The sequence below is a fragment of the Anastrepha ludens genome, chromosome 2, assembly GCF_028408465.1.
Source record: "Anastrepha ludens isolate Willacy chromosome 2, idAnaLude1.1, whole genome shotgun sequence".
Classification (NCBI taxonomy): Eukaryota; Metazoa; Arthropoda; class Insecta; order Diptera; family Tephritidae; genus Anastrepha; species Anastrepha ludens.
In genome coordinates this window covers 69,711,987-69,727,916 of record NC_071498.1, presented here as the reverse complement: position 1 = coordinate 69,727,916, position 15,930 = coordinate 69,711,987, and the positions used below count along the sequence as shown (strand labels likewise).

Here is a 15,930-nt window from a genome sequence, read left to right as displayed (position 1 = left end):
CCTCTATATTAAGCAAACCCATTAAATTTGCCATTAAACTTACTTCAAGTCATATTTTGAATTCGATCGGCATCTCACATCACCCGTTATATTATAATTACAAAGAAAATGCACACCATTCCTGCATTTGACGGGAACCGTATTGCTAAATTTACCTTCTATTGGCCCTAGCAACCAACGCTTATCTTTAGTGGACTAATTATTTATAATTACATACATAGTTCTCATGTAAATAATAATAATAAAAAAATACAAAAAGAAAAAAAGTGAAGTCAAATATGAAAGGTACAGTAGGTTAATCAAGTGTAGATTATTGAGGTTATTAGGAACTCAATTCGGCAAAGGAGTTGGATCTTCCGGTAGTGCAGCGCCTTCTTTCGTAGTATTTCAATTATGAAATATCTACCGGCAACGTTCCCACGACAATCGAAAAGCTGCTTCCATTCGCCATTCCTTCCCTTTCCAAATGTTTAAGATAAAGTTGGTCATAAATACCAAAAAACTCTTCTTCACGTTTTTCTTATAACAACTACTAACTATACATTTTTTACTTTTAGCTGATAATCCCAAGCCATGCAAATTTGGTGATAAAACTTGTATAATGAATACCATTGAATACCTAATGCATGAAAAATCACAAGGTAAGATTTTCCAAACTTGACTTATGTACAATATATATAAAACAGTTTCCAAAAATTTACTATGACTTGTCTTCTAGGCTTTGCTTCGCTGAATTTGGTCAAAACGGAACCGTTGAGAGTAGCTAAAATTGTGATGACACAAGGGGCTGAAAGTCCAGTTAACATTGATTTGACCTTCACTAATAATGACGTAACGGGATTCAGCGAAATTAAGATGAATAACGTAAAGTAAGATGATCGGAATTTTGTTTTTTTTTTGTATGTTCTTCAAGAAGCAATGAACTTTATTGTGGAAAACAGATGGAGGGGCATATCTGGATGTGTAAGCTGCGCTCATGGCCTTAGACAGCCCTCCAATCACTTGAAGGCTAGTTGAGTCCTGTTAATCCAGGCTGAACTATGTAGGTAGACATAATATCATGATGCTAACATGAGTCCCGGGACACGTGCGTATCGCGGGTAACAAGATCTCTGACTCTTAAGTTAGATTAGGCTCTGAGGCCAACTTCTTTGGTCTGGACTCCATTCTGCCACTGTCTTTTGCAGCCATCAAAGCTACGGTTAGCAAACGGGCTACTTCAACTGCAGACGGACAAAACTGATGTTACCTGTCATATCCGACCGACTGTCGCAGATCCTCTTGTCATTAAGCAAAAGGGACTGTAGGCAGCTGATTGTACTGTTGACTGGCCAGTTTCTATGGGCCAAGCACACGGAAAAGGTTGGCATCTCAGACAGGAGAGGAAGATGAGACGTCGAACCACTTTCTATTCGTCTGCCCGGCCTTCACTCGAATCAGACTTGAGGTCTTTGGCGCTGATGTGTTGAAAAGCGACTACCTTGGCTCTTGGCACCACAAGATCTACTCAGATTTCTTCGGAGATCTTGTAGATTTAAAGAAAATTAAAAAGGGAGCGATGTACAATGGACTTAATATTGTCTGAGTGCTGCACTTGCTAGTTTGTCCCGATAAAACAAAAAAAACAGAATTTTACGGAAGTCGTACAGAATGTCAGCAAACATCCGTGCCACCCAATGGCTGTTGCGATTACTCACTAAGAACGACAAGAGTACTACCATCAATATCAAACCAGTGTTTGGGCCTCTGAAATTCGTATAATTTTTTCATTGAGTGGTTCAGAATCCAGTAGCTCTAATTGAGAGAAACTTATACACTTTCAGACTACGGCAGTGTTTTTCAAAGTTAGTTTCATAAGATTTTTTTTTTTTTGGTGAAGTCGCTTGCGGTTTTTCATATAGCAAATGCAATTTATAAAAAATGCATTTAACTTTTTTTATGAAATAAAGTGCAAAAACCCGTCAGCCAAAAAATTGTTTTAAATCAGTGCGATTCTTTAGCCGCTGAAGACTTGCATTTTTAGTAATAAAATTCTATGAGCCTTATTACTACATACAAAAGAATTTTCTAAATTGTCTGTTTAAGGAGTTTGAAACTTTAATTAAAATTTGCTGATGTTTTCTAAAGTTTGAAAACTTGATTTATATGGTTTTCGTTAAAGAATGAACAATAAAAAATAACAAAAAGGTCTAACTAGAACAGTTATTATTGTTACTGTACTTGTATATATTATATTACAATATATTATATTATATTATATTATATTATATTATATTATATTATATTATATTATATTATATTATATTATATTATATTATATTATATTATATTATATATGTACATCAATTTGATTTTGCAGGGGCTTTGGCAAAGAGTTGACGACAAAACACGACCTTTACGTTACTGCACCTGTTCTCAGTTTGATCGGTGATTACTCAATCAAAGGACGTGTGCTAGTGCTGCCGATTACTGGCACCGGCACTAGCAATATTACAATAGGTAAGTATTTATACATAAGATTAATATAAATAATGTAACTCTTATTTCATTTAAAAAATTTTATTCTAGTTAATGTTAAAATTCACATTCAGTTTACTGGCGCTCCAGTGCAAAAATCGGACAACATCTACATGAATGTGAAAGATGTGCGCTTGCGAGTGGATCCTTCAAGAATGATTTTTAATTTTAGCAACCTCTTTAATGGCGACAAGGTGTTGGGTGATACAATGAATAACTTCTTGAACGAGAACTGGAAGGATATTTACGAAGAAGTGCGTGCCACATTTGCGAATGCCTTTGCCCAGATCTTCTCCGCCCTCATACATAAGGTGTTCAGCAAATATCCTTATGAAAAATACTTTTTGGAATGACTTTTTTCGTTCAGGAGCGAATTGCAGTTAGTTTGAATTAATACAGTTTATAAGAAAAGTACCACTTTTAAATATCTCAACTGATGTATGTGTAAATTTCTTAATAAAAACTTGTATACCCTATGATATATATAGATATGTATATATGTACACATATATTATACATAGTATGTCAATGTGGCGTTAGATTTTTGGAAGATGTACTGTGTACGTTTTTAAAAAATGTATAAGTATAAATTGTTGGGATGTTGATTTTCAAAATTGGTTAACTTCACAATTCCCAAGCTTAACTCAGTAAGGAATTTTTTTTTCGATTTAAATTCCTTGTATATGTACATTTTATGGTAAAATTTAAATAAATAAGAAGTCAAATCCAAATGTAGACTGAATTGATTTAGAAAAATTTTGTTGTACAACAGATTTTATTGCATAAAAAATTTATCCACGTAGATACTATTTTTTTTAATAATAAAAGATTTGAAGGAAAAACAATAGTTTACTACGTATTCAGCTCAAATTACGCTGGAAATATTCAAATATTTCTAAAGAAATATGGGAATCACTTTTGTGGTTGAAATTTTGTAGGAAAATTAATCTACAGTTTCCAGTTAGAAATAGTTCACAAAGGGAAATAGAAAGTATAGCCATCGTCATTGTTAAGAAAGCATAGAATAAATGGCTGCCCAAATGAGGACCCACTTGGGCAAAGAATAGAATTCGTCCATTGTGATGTCATACAGGAAAAAACAGAGGGAAATGACAAAACAGAAACCAAAAATGGGGAAAGAAGGAGGATGATGACCAAACGGTGACTAATAATGTAACCGCCGCAATCTGCTGATTAAACTCACCAAGCGCGTAATGTTGAAACCAACAAAAAATTGAGATCCCTGGGAACCCCAGTCCTCTGCTTTTGCGGTGAAACCGTCTCGAGGGTCCCCTATCTGGCCAACTCATCAGCCCAGCAGTTTCCCGCTATGCCAATGTGATCGAGAACCCAGCTAGGCCTAATACCGAATTATTTAAATGCAATCGAGAGCGAAGTCAGGCATTCCCCGAACCCACAAATAACGAGTCTAAAGCCTTAATTGCCGCCTGGCTGTCGGAATAGATGTTTTCCTCCCTTGCAGTAATTGCAGAGGTAAGCAACCAATCCCGCCAACCTCCGCTTGGAAAACACTACAATGGTCCGGTAACCTAAATTTGAGCTAAATGAGTCAAAGATGTGTCCTAGGAACTTCACCCTATCAGAGAGCACTAATGGAGCTCCCGCTATTGAGAGGAGTTGAGTTCTAGGTATTTTATATTTCCTAGTAAATAAGACAAGCTCCGTCTTAAGAGGATTTACCGAGAGACCGAAATCTGTAGTCCATTTCTCACCTAGACTTAGATAGCCCTGCATCAGTTCCATCAGAGTATTTAAAAATTTCCCTTCAACAGTAAGTGCAGCTACATCAGCGTAGGCAACCACCTTGCAGCCTCTCCGTCGTTGTTAATTTAGAATTACTTTGGACTAAAAATATTTTTTTAGACTATCGTAATAGGGCGGTTTCACTGGGAAAAGAAGTTGAAAAGTTTTAAAATATGATACAAAAATTAGCTTTTTCGAAAAAAAATTGTTGAGTTGAATAAAAATCAGTTTGGTGTAATTTAAAGAAAATGGCTAAATACAAGGTGTGTTCAAAAAGTATAGCGAATTTTGAATTTTCGCAGGTTACGTATATTCGAATTTCCATTTTTTTGTGGCGATATGTTGGTACTCATGTCTCTCACACATGCCGACGAGTTCGGCCATTTTGGATGTTCAGTTAATTGCTGACAGCTGCTTTGCTTGCACGTGTTTCGGCTTGTCTTCGATTTTTACCTAAGATGGATCAAAGAACCTGTATCAAATTTTGTATAAAAAACCAAATTAAGTGCGCGGATGCATTCCGAATGCTCACTGTGTCCTACGGCGAAGCTACTGTGGACCAAAGCAATGTTTATCGGTTGTACAAAATGTTCTCAGAAGGCCGAGAAGATGTGAACGACGAAAAGGGTGCCGGACGTCCGAGCACTTCAACAGCAGGCGAAAAAATTGATGAAGTGGGGAAAATGGTATTGGCCAATCGTCGAATCAACGTTAGAGAAGTTTCTGAGGAGCTAGACATATCGATTGGCTCGTGCCATTCGATTTTTTTTCAATGATTTGGTCATGAGACGGGTCGCCGTAAAATTCGTACCAAAACTGCTCTATTTCGACCAAAAGCAGCATCGCAGGAACATTGCTAATGAGGTGTTGGACTCTGTCAGCGACGACCCAAATTTGCTCCAGAGGGTCATAACTGGTGACGAATCGTGGGTTTATGGTTATGACGTGGAAACCTAAGCTCAATCATCTCAATGGAAGCTGTCGCACGAACCAAGACCGAAAAAAGCGCGCTAAGTTCGGTCGAATGTGAAAGTTTTGCTTACCGTTTTCTTCGATTGCAGGGGCGTTGTGCATCATGAGTTCTTGCCACAGGGTAAAACGGTCAATAAGGAATATTACCTGCAAGTTATGTGAAATTTCCGCGAAGCAATCCGCCAGAAACGCTCGGATTTGTGGAAGAACAAAAATTGGCTCTTGCATCACGATAACGCCCCTGCTCACACATCGTTGCTTGTGTGCGACTTTTTGGCCAAAAACAACACGCCAATGATGCCACAGCGACCGTATTCCCCAAATCTAGCCCACTGTGACTTTTTCTTGTTCCCGAAACTGAAAAGGCCCATAAAAGGACGACGCTACGCTACCATTGACGAGATAAAGACGGCATCGAAGGAGGAGCTGAACAAGATAAAAAAATGATTTTTGAAGTGCTTCGAAGATTGGAAAAAACGTTGGCACAAGTGCAAAATATCTCATGGGGATTACTTTGAAGGGGACAAAATAGATATTAATAATAAATAAATAACTTTTGAAAAAACACAAAATTCGCGATACTTTTTGAACACACCTCGTATTTCAGTTTATCAAATTACGCTGAAATGCGTTCCTGGTCATAGAAATATAGAGTAATGAGATAGCAGATGAGCTAGCAAGAAAAGGTTCGACTCTAGACATAACAGAGACGGTGGCAGTTGCTACCTCATTCAACACATTGAAGACATTTATTGTTTGACACTACTACTTTCCTTCAGAAAATTAATAAAATCTCAGCTTTAGAGATAAAAAGTCTACTGTTATACTTGAGTCTCACGAAATGGATCTGACAAAAAAATTAAAAGTAGAAATACTCAACCCCTTTATTAACAATAATAACAGATCAATGTATCTTAACGAAATAGAGGTAAAGTACCACGAACACAAATAAAAACAAAAGAAATACAAACCAATTTAAAACAAAATATTAAATTAAGCAAATCACACCCAAAAAAATTTTCACAAAACAATATATTGTAAATAAATTTCTCGCATATTTAGCCATTATAATTAAAGCAAATCCACCACCTAGAAACTATCTCAAATTCTGATTCCGCAAAATCAAACGGAGAGCGATTAGTTTCTGCTAAAGAAATACAAAATCAAATAAGTCTAACTGGCAATATACATAGTTACACCTAATTCTCTTTTTATACGATTTTTTTTACACGAACTTTTTGGGAACGTATCGCTCGTGAGATAAGAGATTTAGGTGTACTACACATCTAATCTAACTTTGATAATAAAAAAAATCTAAAATATTGTAACCTCCAATTAGAAACAAAAATAGTAAAATTAAAGCTATTCTAACTTTATAAGAAATAGTTTGAGCAACAGCTCGCAACCCTCCCAATCATCCAGCACCTATAATTCCAATCTAGTACAACATAAAAGTCTCAAAATTCCTAAATTAATTGAAAATAATTTGACAAATAAAGGAATACACAATCAAGCAATTAATGGTGGAACCTCTAGGTACACCTGGTATATTGCTAGTCGGCAGTGACGAAAAAATCGAAAAGGTTTTCCTTGTATTCCTTTGAGAACTTTAAGTCCCCTGGACCTGACGGAATATATCCAGCAATACTTAAAAAAGGAGGAGACAGGCTAATTGAGGCCTTGAAAAGGATCTTCACAGCCTGTCTTGCACAGAAGTGTATGTTTATGCATCACGGGTGCCATGAGTACAACCTCTAGTTATGCCCTAAATACTAAGCTTGATTTGCTCCCCCTGGATCTTAAGATACGACAGGAAGCAATAAAAGCAATGTGTAGACTCCATAAATATGGTTTCTGGCTCGAACACAGAACTTCGGGACATAGAGAAATCTTTAAGATGCTATCGGAGCAGTATCCACTTTTTTTGGCACCTAAGGACGACCTGATACCCACAGTTTCATTTGGTAGGAAACTTGGTGTCAGATTTCCATTGCCTGAGTAATGGAGCAATCCAGAATGCATGCAGGGAGGTTTGACGGATATTTCCTTTACCGATAGGGTCTGGAGCCGGATGGTATTTAAACGATAGTAATAAGTATCACTATGCTATGGGGAAATGGGAACTGTTTTCCAAACAGAAGTTTTTGCCATCCTGAAAGTAGCTGCATGGATAATCGAGAGGAGATGGAGTGGAAACAGATTGGAGTTTTCAGTGACAGTCAGGCTGCACTGAAGGCCCTGGAGAACGCAAACCACAAAGATATTTACAGATTTGCCACAGAATCTGAAAAATTCTCACAGGACTATCTATCTCTATCTCTGTCTCTATTCGTTCCAATCTCTTTCTCCTTCCCTCCTGGACTATCTGCCCTCTTTCCAGAGCTTTAAATACAATGGGCTTTTTAGCCTGAGTGTTTTAGGAGCCACCAAATATCCTGGTGCTCATTGGCTCGACCTTATCAAATTTCAATTTCAAGGATTTAAAAGGCGAACAGACTTAACATTTACGCAGCTACACTTAAATCTCGCAAATTTTTTTATCGATATGAACTCTCAAAAAAAGGTACGATATTATTACTAAAGTAACTTAATCTTATTACCAATATTAATGGATGTTTTTTAGCTGCATGAAAATTATCGATACCGACAGCTATGGTTTGACAGTTGAGAATGGCAAACTGTGTTGACATTTCTGTTCAGTAAAATTTGACAACGGCATAAAGTTGTAGGTTCCCCGATTTGTGGAACTTTATAATTTTATTTTCAGCATTGCTCGTTGAAAAATGGCATTTTGATGATGATATTTGTTGCACAAAGGTCGCGGACGTTATATTAAGATGGGAACTTTGGGCCTAAATCTTTTGTGACAATTATTTGACATCAAAGCTTAATTTAAAAGGCTTAGATGAAATTTGAAAGGTTCAATGAAGGAAAATGCAACAGTCAGGTGAATACAATAGTTTCTATGTTCAACATTTTTCTATACTCCCGAAAGTTTCAATCATCTACTTTCTCCCTACCATGGTTTTAAGCTTAATGTCAAAGGCCCATTTCACGTAAAACATTAAGTTTACTTACAGCAAATGTAACAGATACTTGTATGCTTATTGCCAAGCTAGTGAAGAATGGCGACAACGAATATTTGTTCATTGAAGATGTAAGCTTGGCTATGTCACCCTACAAGATGGATTTCCTATTTGATTGGATGGAACGCTTTCAGCAAGAATTAAATAATAAAACTAGGCACTAATTTATGATGAAATGCGACCATCAGTGGAAAAGGCATTTTAAAAGTCTCTTAAAGATATGTTCAACAGCGTATTTAAAAACGATCCATGTGCAGACCTCCTTAGTTGAATAAATTTGTCAAAGCTGGACGTCCTAAGGCAATTTAACAGAATATATTTTGAAGAATCTTGCCGCTTAATTTACAATAAAATAAAGAATGAATTGTAAGAATGTGGAAAAGTTCTGCGTTTTTATTGAATTAAAAAAAACAGCTTAATGATATAATATTTACAATATCTTTAGAATTGGCGATACAAAGGCATTTTCATGAAAGTGAAGGATTTTCAAAAGTAAGCTTATCAAACGTGTATAAACTCAATTAAACTTATATCTAATTCATTTTAAAAATTAAATGCACAAAGTCTTGCTATCCGATTAACGTGAAGGTAATGAAAATATTAATAAACCAAAACAAGCAAATTGATAAGACAATTTATACGAAAGGTTTCGTAAACGTCAAGCTGTTTTAAAAATTTATTTGCTTTATATTTAAATATAATTTTTAATTAAATTGCTTTAATTCGATTTGCCGAGCCACACTCAACACATATTTATTTGCCATATTATTTTTTGTCAATCGATTTATGATTATATTTGCAATTGTTTTTGTGTTTGCACAATTTATTTTCCTTGTGCTTTTTCCCATTCATTGCTTTTCAATCGTCTCGCAGTTATTTGCGCTGCTGTATGTGTATGCCACCTGTAGTATGTCTATGTGTGCTGCTTTTTGTACTGTACGGCTGTATTGCAGCTGAAACTATAATTACAAGTATAATTCGATTTATTTTTGTTTAAACACTTTGTTTTAGTAAGTTTTGTATAAATATGTAAAGTGTCTTTCAAAAGACGCTCCTAGATGCTATTTCAAAATAAAACATGTAAAAATTTAGGTTCTTTCACTGCCCGTGATCTGCAAGTAATATAAAACTTTGCTTCATTCTCTCATAAAAATTTGGCCAATTGAGTGATCTTGCGTAGATCGAGCCCGTGAGAAATTTCATTAAAGTTTATATTATCTTGGAGGACATTATAACCCCATCTGATGTCGGCAAGAAGTCTATAGTGAAAAGTTTGCTACAAATAGTTGTGGTTCATACCACATCTGCATCGAGTATTTATTCGATATACATACGTTTATTCGATAGAGATGTTTTGTGTCATTGTCCATTTGTTTATAGAAATAATTTGAAAGTCTTCATACGAGGGGTGCCTTTTATTTGGCAGGATTTGGCAACCCTGGTGTTGCAATCTGGCAACTGACAGCTGTATCGCAAAGTTTGACATTTTTTGGCTTTTACGTACTCAGAACGTTTTGAAATAGCAGCGCTATTTGTGTTATTTACAGTAACTTAAAAGATTCATCTCGGTCCAAAAATGGAATTAAATTGTGAACATTTTCGTGCGATTATTTTTTACAACTTTCGACGTGGATTAACTCAGCAACATTGCATGGATGAACTTAATTCATTTTTTGGCGATGAAGCTCCATCAAGGACCAGTGTTTATCGATGGTATGGTGAATTCAATCGTGGTCGTAGTTCACTCCAAGACGAATTTCGTGAAGGTCGTCCAAATTCAGTTGTTGTTCCGAAAACCATTGATGCTGTGCGCGAACTGATATTGCAAGATCGTCATGTGACCTATCGTGAGATTGAGACAATCTTAGGCATTAGTGGGACCAGCATACATTCAATATTGCATAAACATTTGACTGTCAAAAAAATTTGTTCGCGTTGGATCCCACACAATTTGTCAATCGCTCAAAAAAGGCTCGTGTCGATTGGTCGAAGGAAGTGCTCAAAAAATACGATCGCGGGGCTTCGAAACACGTCTATGACATCGTGACAGGTGATGAATCATGGATTTATTCGTATGAGCCCGAAAGTATACAGCAGTCGACTGTATGGGTGTTTCAAGATGAGCCAAATCCAACAAAAGTTGTTGGCGCACGAAGCACTTCCAAGCAAATGGTCGCCTGTTTTTTCGGAAAAATGGACATGTCGCAACCGTACCACTAGAACAACGCAGAACAGTAAATTCTGAGTGGTACACAACCATTTGTTTGCCAGTTGTCTTCCAAGAAATTAGGAAAACCAATCGCCAAAGACGGATCACTCTTCACCAGGACAATGCGAGCTCTCACACATCGGCTCAAACAACTGCATTTTTGAGCACCCACAACATCGAATTAATGGGTCATCCACCGTATAGTCCTGACTTGGCACCGACTGACTTCTTTTTATTCCCGTACGTAAAAAACAAACTGAGAGGTCAACGTTTTTCGTCACCTGAAGAAGCGGTTGCGGCATTCCGAATGCATGTTTTGGAGGTACCTCATTCAGAGTGGCAAAAGTGCTTCGACAATTGGTTCAAACGCATGCAAAAGTGTATAGATCTTCATGGAGAATATTTTGAAAAACGATAAAGTGATTTTCGAGGATTAAAATTTGTTTTTGTTCTCTAATCCCAAAATATAAAAGGCACCCCTCGTACCAACTGTTTCGAATCTGTTTTTGTATGCTTCTCCAGAACTTCCTCAATTGTCAGCTTAACATTTGTGATGTTATTCCCATTTATAGACATTTTGGCTTTTTTCATTTCAAATACTTTTATGACTAGGTGTTCATATTAGAGTGGCCTTCTAGAAATCTGTTTCGTTAGTAATTTTATGAATTTCGTAAATATAGTAATTTTAATTTGACTGTCTGTACAAATATTTATAAATGGCTACAGCTTCACCAAAACTTGAAAATGAACTGAATAAAGTCCAAAATTTTACTCTAATTGTGGAGGCGGAGATTCCACCACAGACGTCAGTGCAAAGTAGGCAAAAACCAGCGATTCTATGGTCATTTAGTAGCAATTTACTCATTAAAAGTAGATTTCATTACTTCAAGGGGAAAGTTGTTTTCCTTTTATATTTTCGCCGTATCCGAGTGTTTTGCGGCGTGACCACCATTCGGATATGGGCGTATTCTAACCCCGGACACGAAACACCAATTGATATAACAATTTTTCCCAAAAGTAGTCGTCCCTGGGCTGGAATAGCAGACCTCCGAGAATATTTCTGCCGCCAAAAAGCTCCTAATAAAAAACCACCTGCCGTTCGAAGACGGCATAAAAATGTAGGTACCTCCACTTGCGCGAAAACATGAAGGCGTATACTAGAAATAGGAGGGGGAACTCGGCCAAACACCAAAAAGGGTAGTAGCGTGAATTATAATATATACTCTGTCTATTAAAAACAAAAAAAAGATTTTTTTTAATCACTGACAGTAACTTTTCTAATATCATTTTAAAAACTTAATTATTGTGTTCAAACAGCAAACAGTGAATCGTTAAACATTACTTGCAATTAATTAAACTGTTATTTTTTTTATAAAAAACAATAGCTTTAAATCTAAAATACAACAAAACACGTCCAAAAGTTGAAATGCAACTATATCATTAAAATTGTTATATTTATCTATATATATAAAAATGAAATGATGTTCGTTTGTACGCATTTTTTTGGGCCGATACGAGGCCAATTTTATTCGTTCTTTTTTCATATTATAGGGATCCACTAAGGGAAGGTTTTTAGCAAAAAAAAATTTCTTTTAAATATTTTCTTCATATAAAAAAAAGAAAAAATCAAAATATTGTACAAAACAAAACTTGCTCGATTCTTAGATTAAAGTAAGTTTCGAATCGACATTCATTTTATGTGTACAACTTTTTTTGAATTTTTCGTTATTGTATACAGAAATTTCAAATGATTCGAATGAAATTTTTTTTTTTTTTTTTATTTCTTCCATAAAATATTACACCTGTCGTTAGACAATAAGTAATTTGATTTACAAAAAGATGGAATGAGAGTGATATTGAAGGGCCAATGCCCCCAAGCTCATTTAGAAGAAATATATACATATTATTTAAAAACAAGTGGTTAACAAACAATGACATATACGATTAGTTGACAATTGATTACAAGGATTTTGCAAGATCTGTTGATGTTTGACGGTTAAGCCGACTTTGGGTAGATTTTTCTTTATTTGGTAGTCTTCTCATCATAGGATTTGTATGCGTTAATATTCTATTTATGTGTCTTCTGCTAGCGCTTTGTATTGTTTCATCAATAGTATCGATGTCAAGGTCGCGATGAATATCTGCGTTAAGTATGTACCAAGGTGCATTAGTTAAGGTCCTAAGTATTTATGAAAATAATGTTTCAATTCAATTGAGCAATGCTTTCTTTGACCAATTCTATATGGAAATGAATGCGTTTGCAAACGATGTTTTCGGCTATGAACAAATGTTGGAATCGAATGAAAAAGGAAAGAAACGCGAAATGATAAAAAAAATTCTTGGAAAATTTAAAATTAATGGTGCTTCATTGGAAAAATTCAAAGGTAATAAGAACATACACAAGATAAAGTTAGAATTCGAATTTTTAGATTTATTTTGTTTATTTCTCATTTTTTCAGAAGTACACCACACAACAACTCATTCCAACTCTGATTTTGAAATCCTGTTGGAATTGGTGATCGATAATTTTGTCACTATAATGGTCAATGGAAATTTGCATGTATCAGACCCTGCATATTATTTACCATATCAACTTTTTATGGAACATATGGACCAAATGTACACAACAAAATAATTTAGTTTTGTTTTGATTTTTTGCAACATTTTGGTTTTCAGTTAATACAATAAAAACAATACTGTTTTTTCGTGAACACAAAATTCTAAATTTATTACGTTGTTTGTTTAGAATTTTTTTAGAAAAAAAGTAAATTTTTTGGTTTTGAGGAAATTTGTTTATTGTTGCTATTTGTGAAAGCGTAGATATTTGTAAGTATTTGACTATAATCCTAAAAGTTAATGGAATACCACTATGACACATAGAAAACATTTTTTCAAAGGGGTGTTTTTCGAAAATTATAAAAAAAATTGTTTTCAAAAATTTTGAAGAAATAAAGTAAAATAAAAAAATTTCGAAAGCATGAAATTTTTTCAAAACCAAATTTTCCTCAAAAAGATAAAAGAAATTTCTTCGAAGAGGTGTTTTTCTAAAATTACAAAAAAAAAAATTCCAAAAACTTTAAACAAATAAAATAAAATAAAACTTTTTCAAGGGTATGAAATTTTTTCAAAACAAAATTTTCTGAAAACCAAACAAAATTTAAAAAAAAAATGGTGTTTTCAAAGCATTTCATATTCCACTATTAATAGAGAATACATTTTTTCGAGGGGGTGTTTTTCAAAGCGGAAAAAAATCTTTTTTAACAAATCAATTTAAACTTTTACAAACGTATGAAATTTTTTCAAGAACAAAATTTTCTCAAAAACGTTAAATTAAAAAAAAATAGTTTTTTCAAAATATCAATTAACTGAGAAGAAATTTGTTAGAGCGAAGTGTTTTTCAAAACTTCAAAAAACACTTTTTAACCAAAAAAAATAAACCTTTTTTCAAAAACAACAGGAATGATAACATTGCCTAACAATTTCTGCACTTTTGCACAGTCTAAAGAGGCATTGATACAGAGTGTATTTCCAAACATAGTTCAACATTACAAAAACCATGATTGACTCAGCGAAAGAGCAATTTTAGCTGGGAAAAATAAGGACGTCAATGATATAAATTCAGCTATTTTAGATCAAATACCTGGTGACATAGTTGCGTATAAGTCAATGGACACTATTACTGATCAAGATGAGGTCGTAAATTATCCAACTGAATTCTTAAACTCACTCGATTTGCCAGGCTTACCACCTCATAATTTACGATTAAAAATTGGAGCACCGATTATTATGCTGCGCAATAGTAATGTGCCCCGACTTTGCAACGGTACCAGACTCGCTGTGAAGAAGCTAATGGGTAACGTTATCGAAGCAACAATTTTGAAAGGGAAGTACAAAGGAGAAGACGTTTTGATACCCAGAATTCCACTGATTCCGACGGATTTACCATTCGATTTCAAACGTTTGCAGTTCCCTATTCGCCTTGCCTTCGCTATGACAAATAATAAGGCGCAAGGACAGTCTCTACAAATGTGCGGTATTAATTTAGAATACCCAATTTTTTCTCATGGACAATTGTATGTAGCTTGCTCACGAGTTGGCAAACCATCGTCATTATTCACGCGAAAGATGATAAAACCAAAAACGTTGTCTACCAAAAAGTGTTACAATAAAGTTCGAATGAAATTGTATCAAAGAATTTGCTTTGTTTCGTATTAATTTTATTCTCTTTCAGCAAATCATTGAATTTATCGTCTAGCGAAGCGGGCGAGGGTACGCTAGTAATATAAATAAACCAAAGGAATCTATATTATGAGGAAAATCAAGTTTAAAAAAGTCACGTCTCAAATGTAGCCAATTTAACGCGACAATTGTCGATCAATATCAGAGTAATTATCAACAGCAGTTATCACACCCACACCACAATGATATACACATGGGCTGAAAAGTCCCAGGCCTAACACATAGATAACAATAAATGCAATAAGACTAATTCACTTATTTTTCAGTTAGTATATATATATATTACAATATATAATTGGCGCGTACACCCTTTTTGGGTGTTTGGCCGAGCCCCTCCTCCTATTTGTGGTGTGCGTCTTGATGTTGTTCCACAAATGGAGGGACCTACAGTTTCAAGCCGACTCCGAATGGCAGATATTTTTATGAGAAACTTTTTCGTGGCAGAAATACACTCGGTGGATTGCCATTGCCTGCCGAGGGGCGACCGCTATTAGAAAAATGTTTTTCTTAATTTTGGTGTTTCACCGAGATTCGAACCTACGTCCTCTCTGTGAACTCCGAATGGTAGTCACGCACCAACCCATTCGACCACGGCGGCCGCCATTTTAGTTAGTACTAACCTTAAAAATACAGCTGTTAAAATTTCATGGTATTCTATTTATTAGTTCGTGAGTTGTTGTGCTAAGAGTGACGCTACTTTTGTTATTTTCTAAACAATAGATCACAAAGAATTTGTGTTTTAATTTTACACTGCTTCTTGTCTGCAGTGGCCGGCCAAATGAGTCGGTATCACCAGAAAATATAAAAAAACACAAAATCCTTTTGAATGATCGAAAGGTGAAATTGCGTGAGTTAACTGACATCGTAAAGATAGAAGTAAAAGAGTGTGACTTTACATTGCATGACTATGATTACATTAATTGACTATGAGAAAGCTCTATTCAAAGTGGGTGTCACGTTTGTTCGCTGTTCTGTTTCATCAAGACAACGTCCTGTGTCAAAAATCAATCAAAACAATGGCGAACTACATGAATTGAACTTCGAATTGCTTCCACATCCACCGTATTCACCAGATTTGACCCCCAGCGACTACTGGCTGTTCGTGGACCTAAAAAATGCTCGCCGGTAGGAAATTTCGCTCGA

General features: G+C 35.2%; 1 protein-coding gene across 1 annotated transcript in view; it reads left to right on the top strand.

The window, feature by feature from the left end:
• LOC128865702 (uncharacterized) overlaps nucleotides 1–3,149 on the top strand; it is a 28,655-nt gene extending 25,506 nt beyond the window's left edge. Inside the window, exons 8-11 of the mRNA XM_054106023.1 lie at nucleotides 558–641; nucleotides 719–869; nucleotides 2,360–2,499; nucleotides 2,569–3,149. Coding sequence (XP_053961998.1) covers nucleotides 558–641; nucleotides 719–869; nucleotides 2,360–2,499; nucleotides 2,569–2,870 — 677 coding nt within the window. The 3' untranslated portion in view covers nucleotides 2,871–3,149. The remainder of the gene's footprint in view (nucleotides 1–557; nucleotides 642–718; nucleotides 870–2,359; nucleotides 2,500–2,568) is intronic.
• The last annotated feature ends 12,781 nt before the right edge of the window (nucleotides 3,150–15,930 follow it).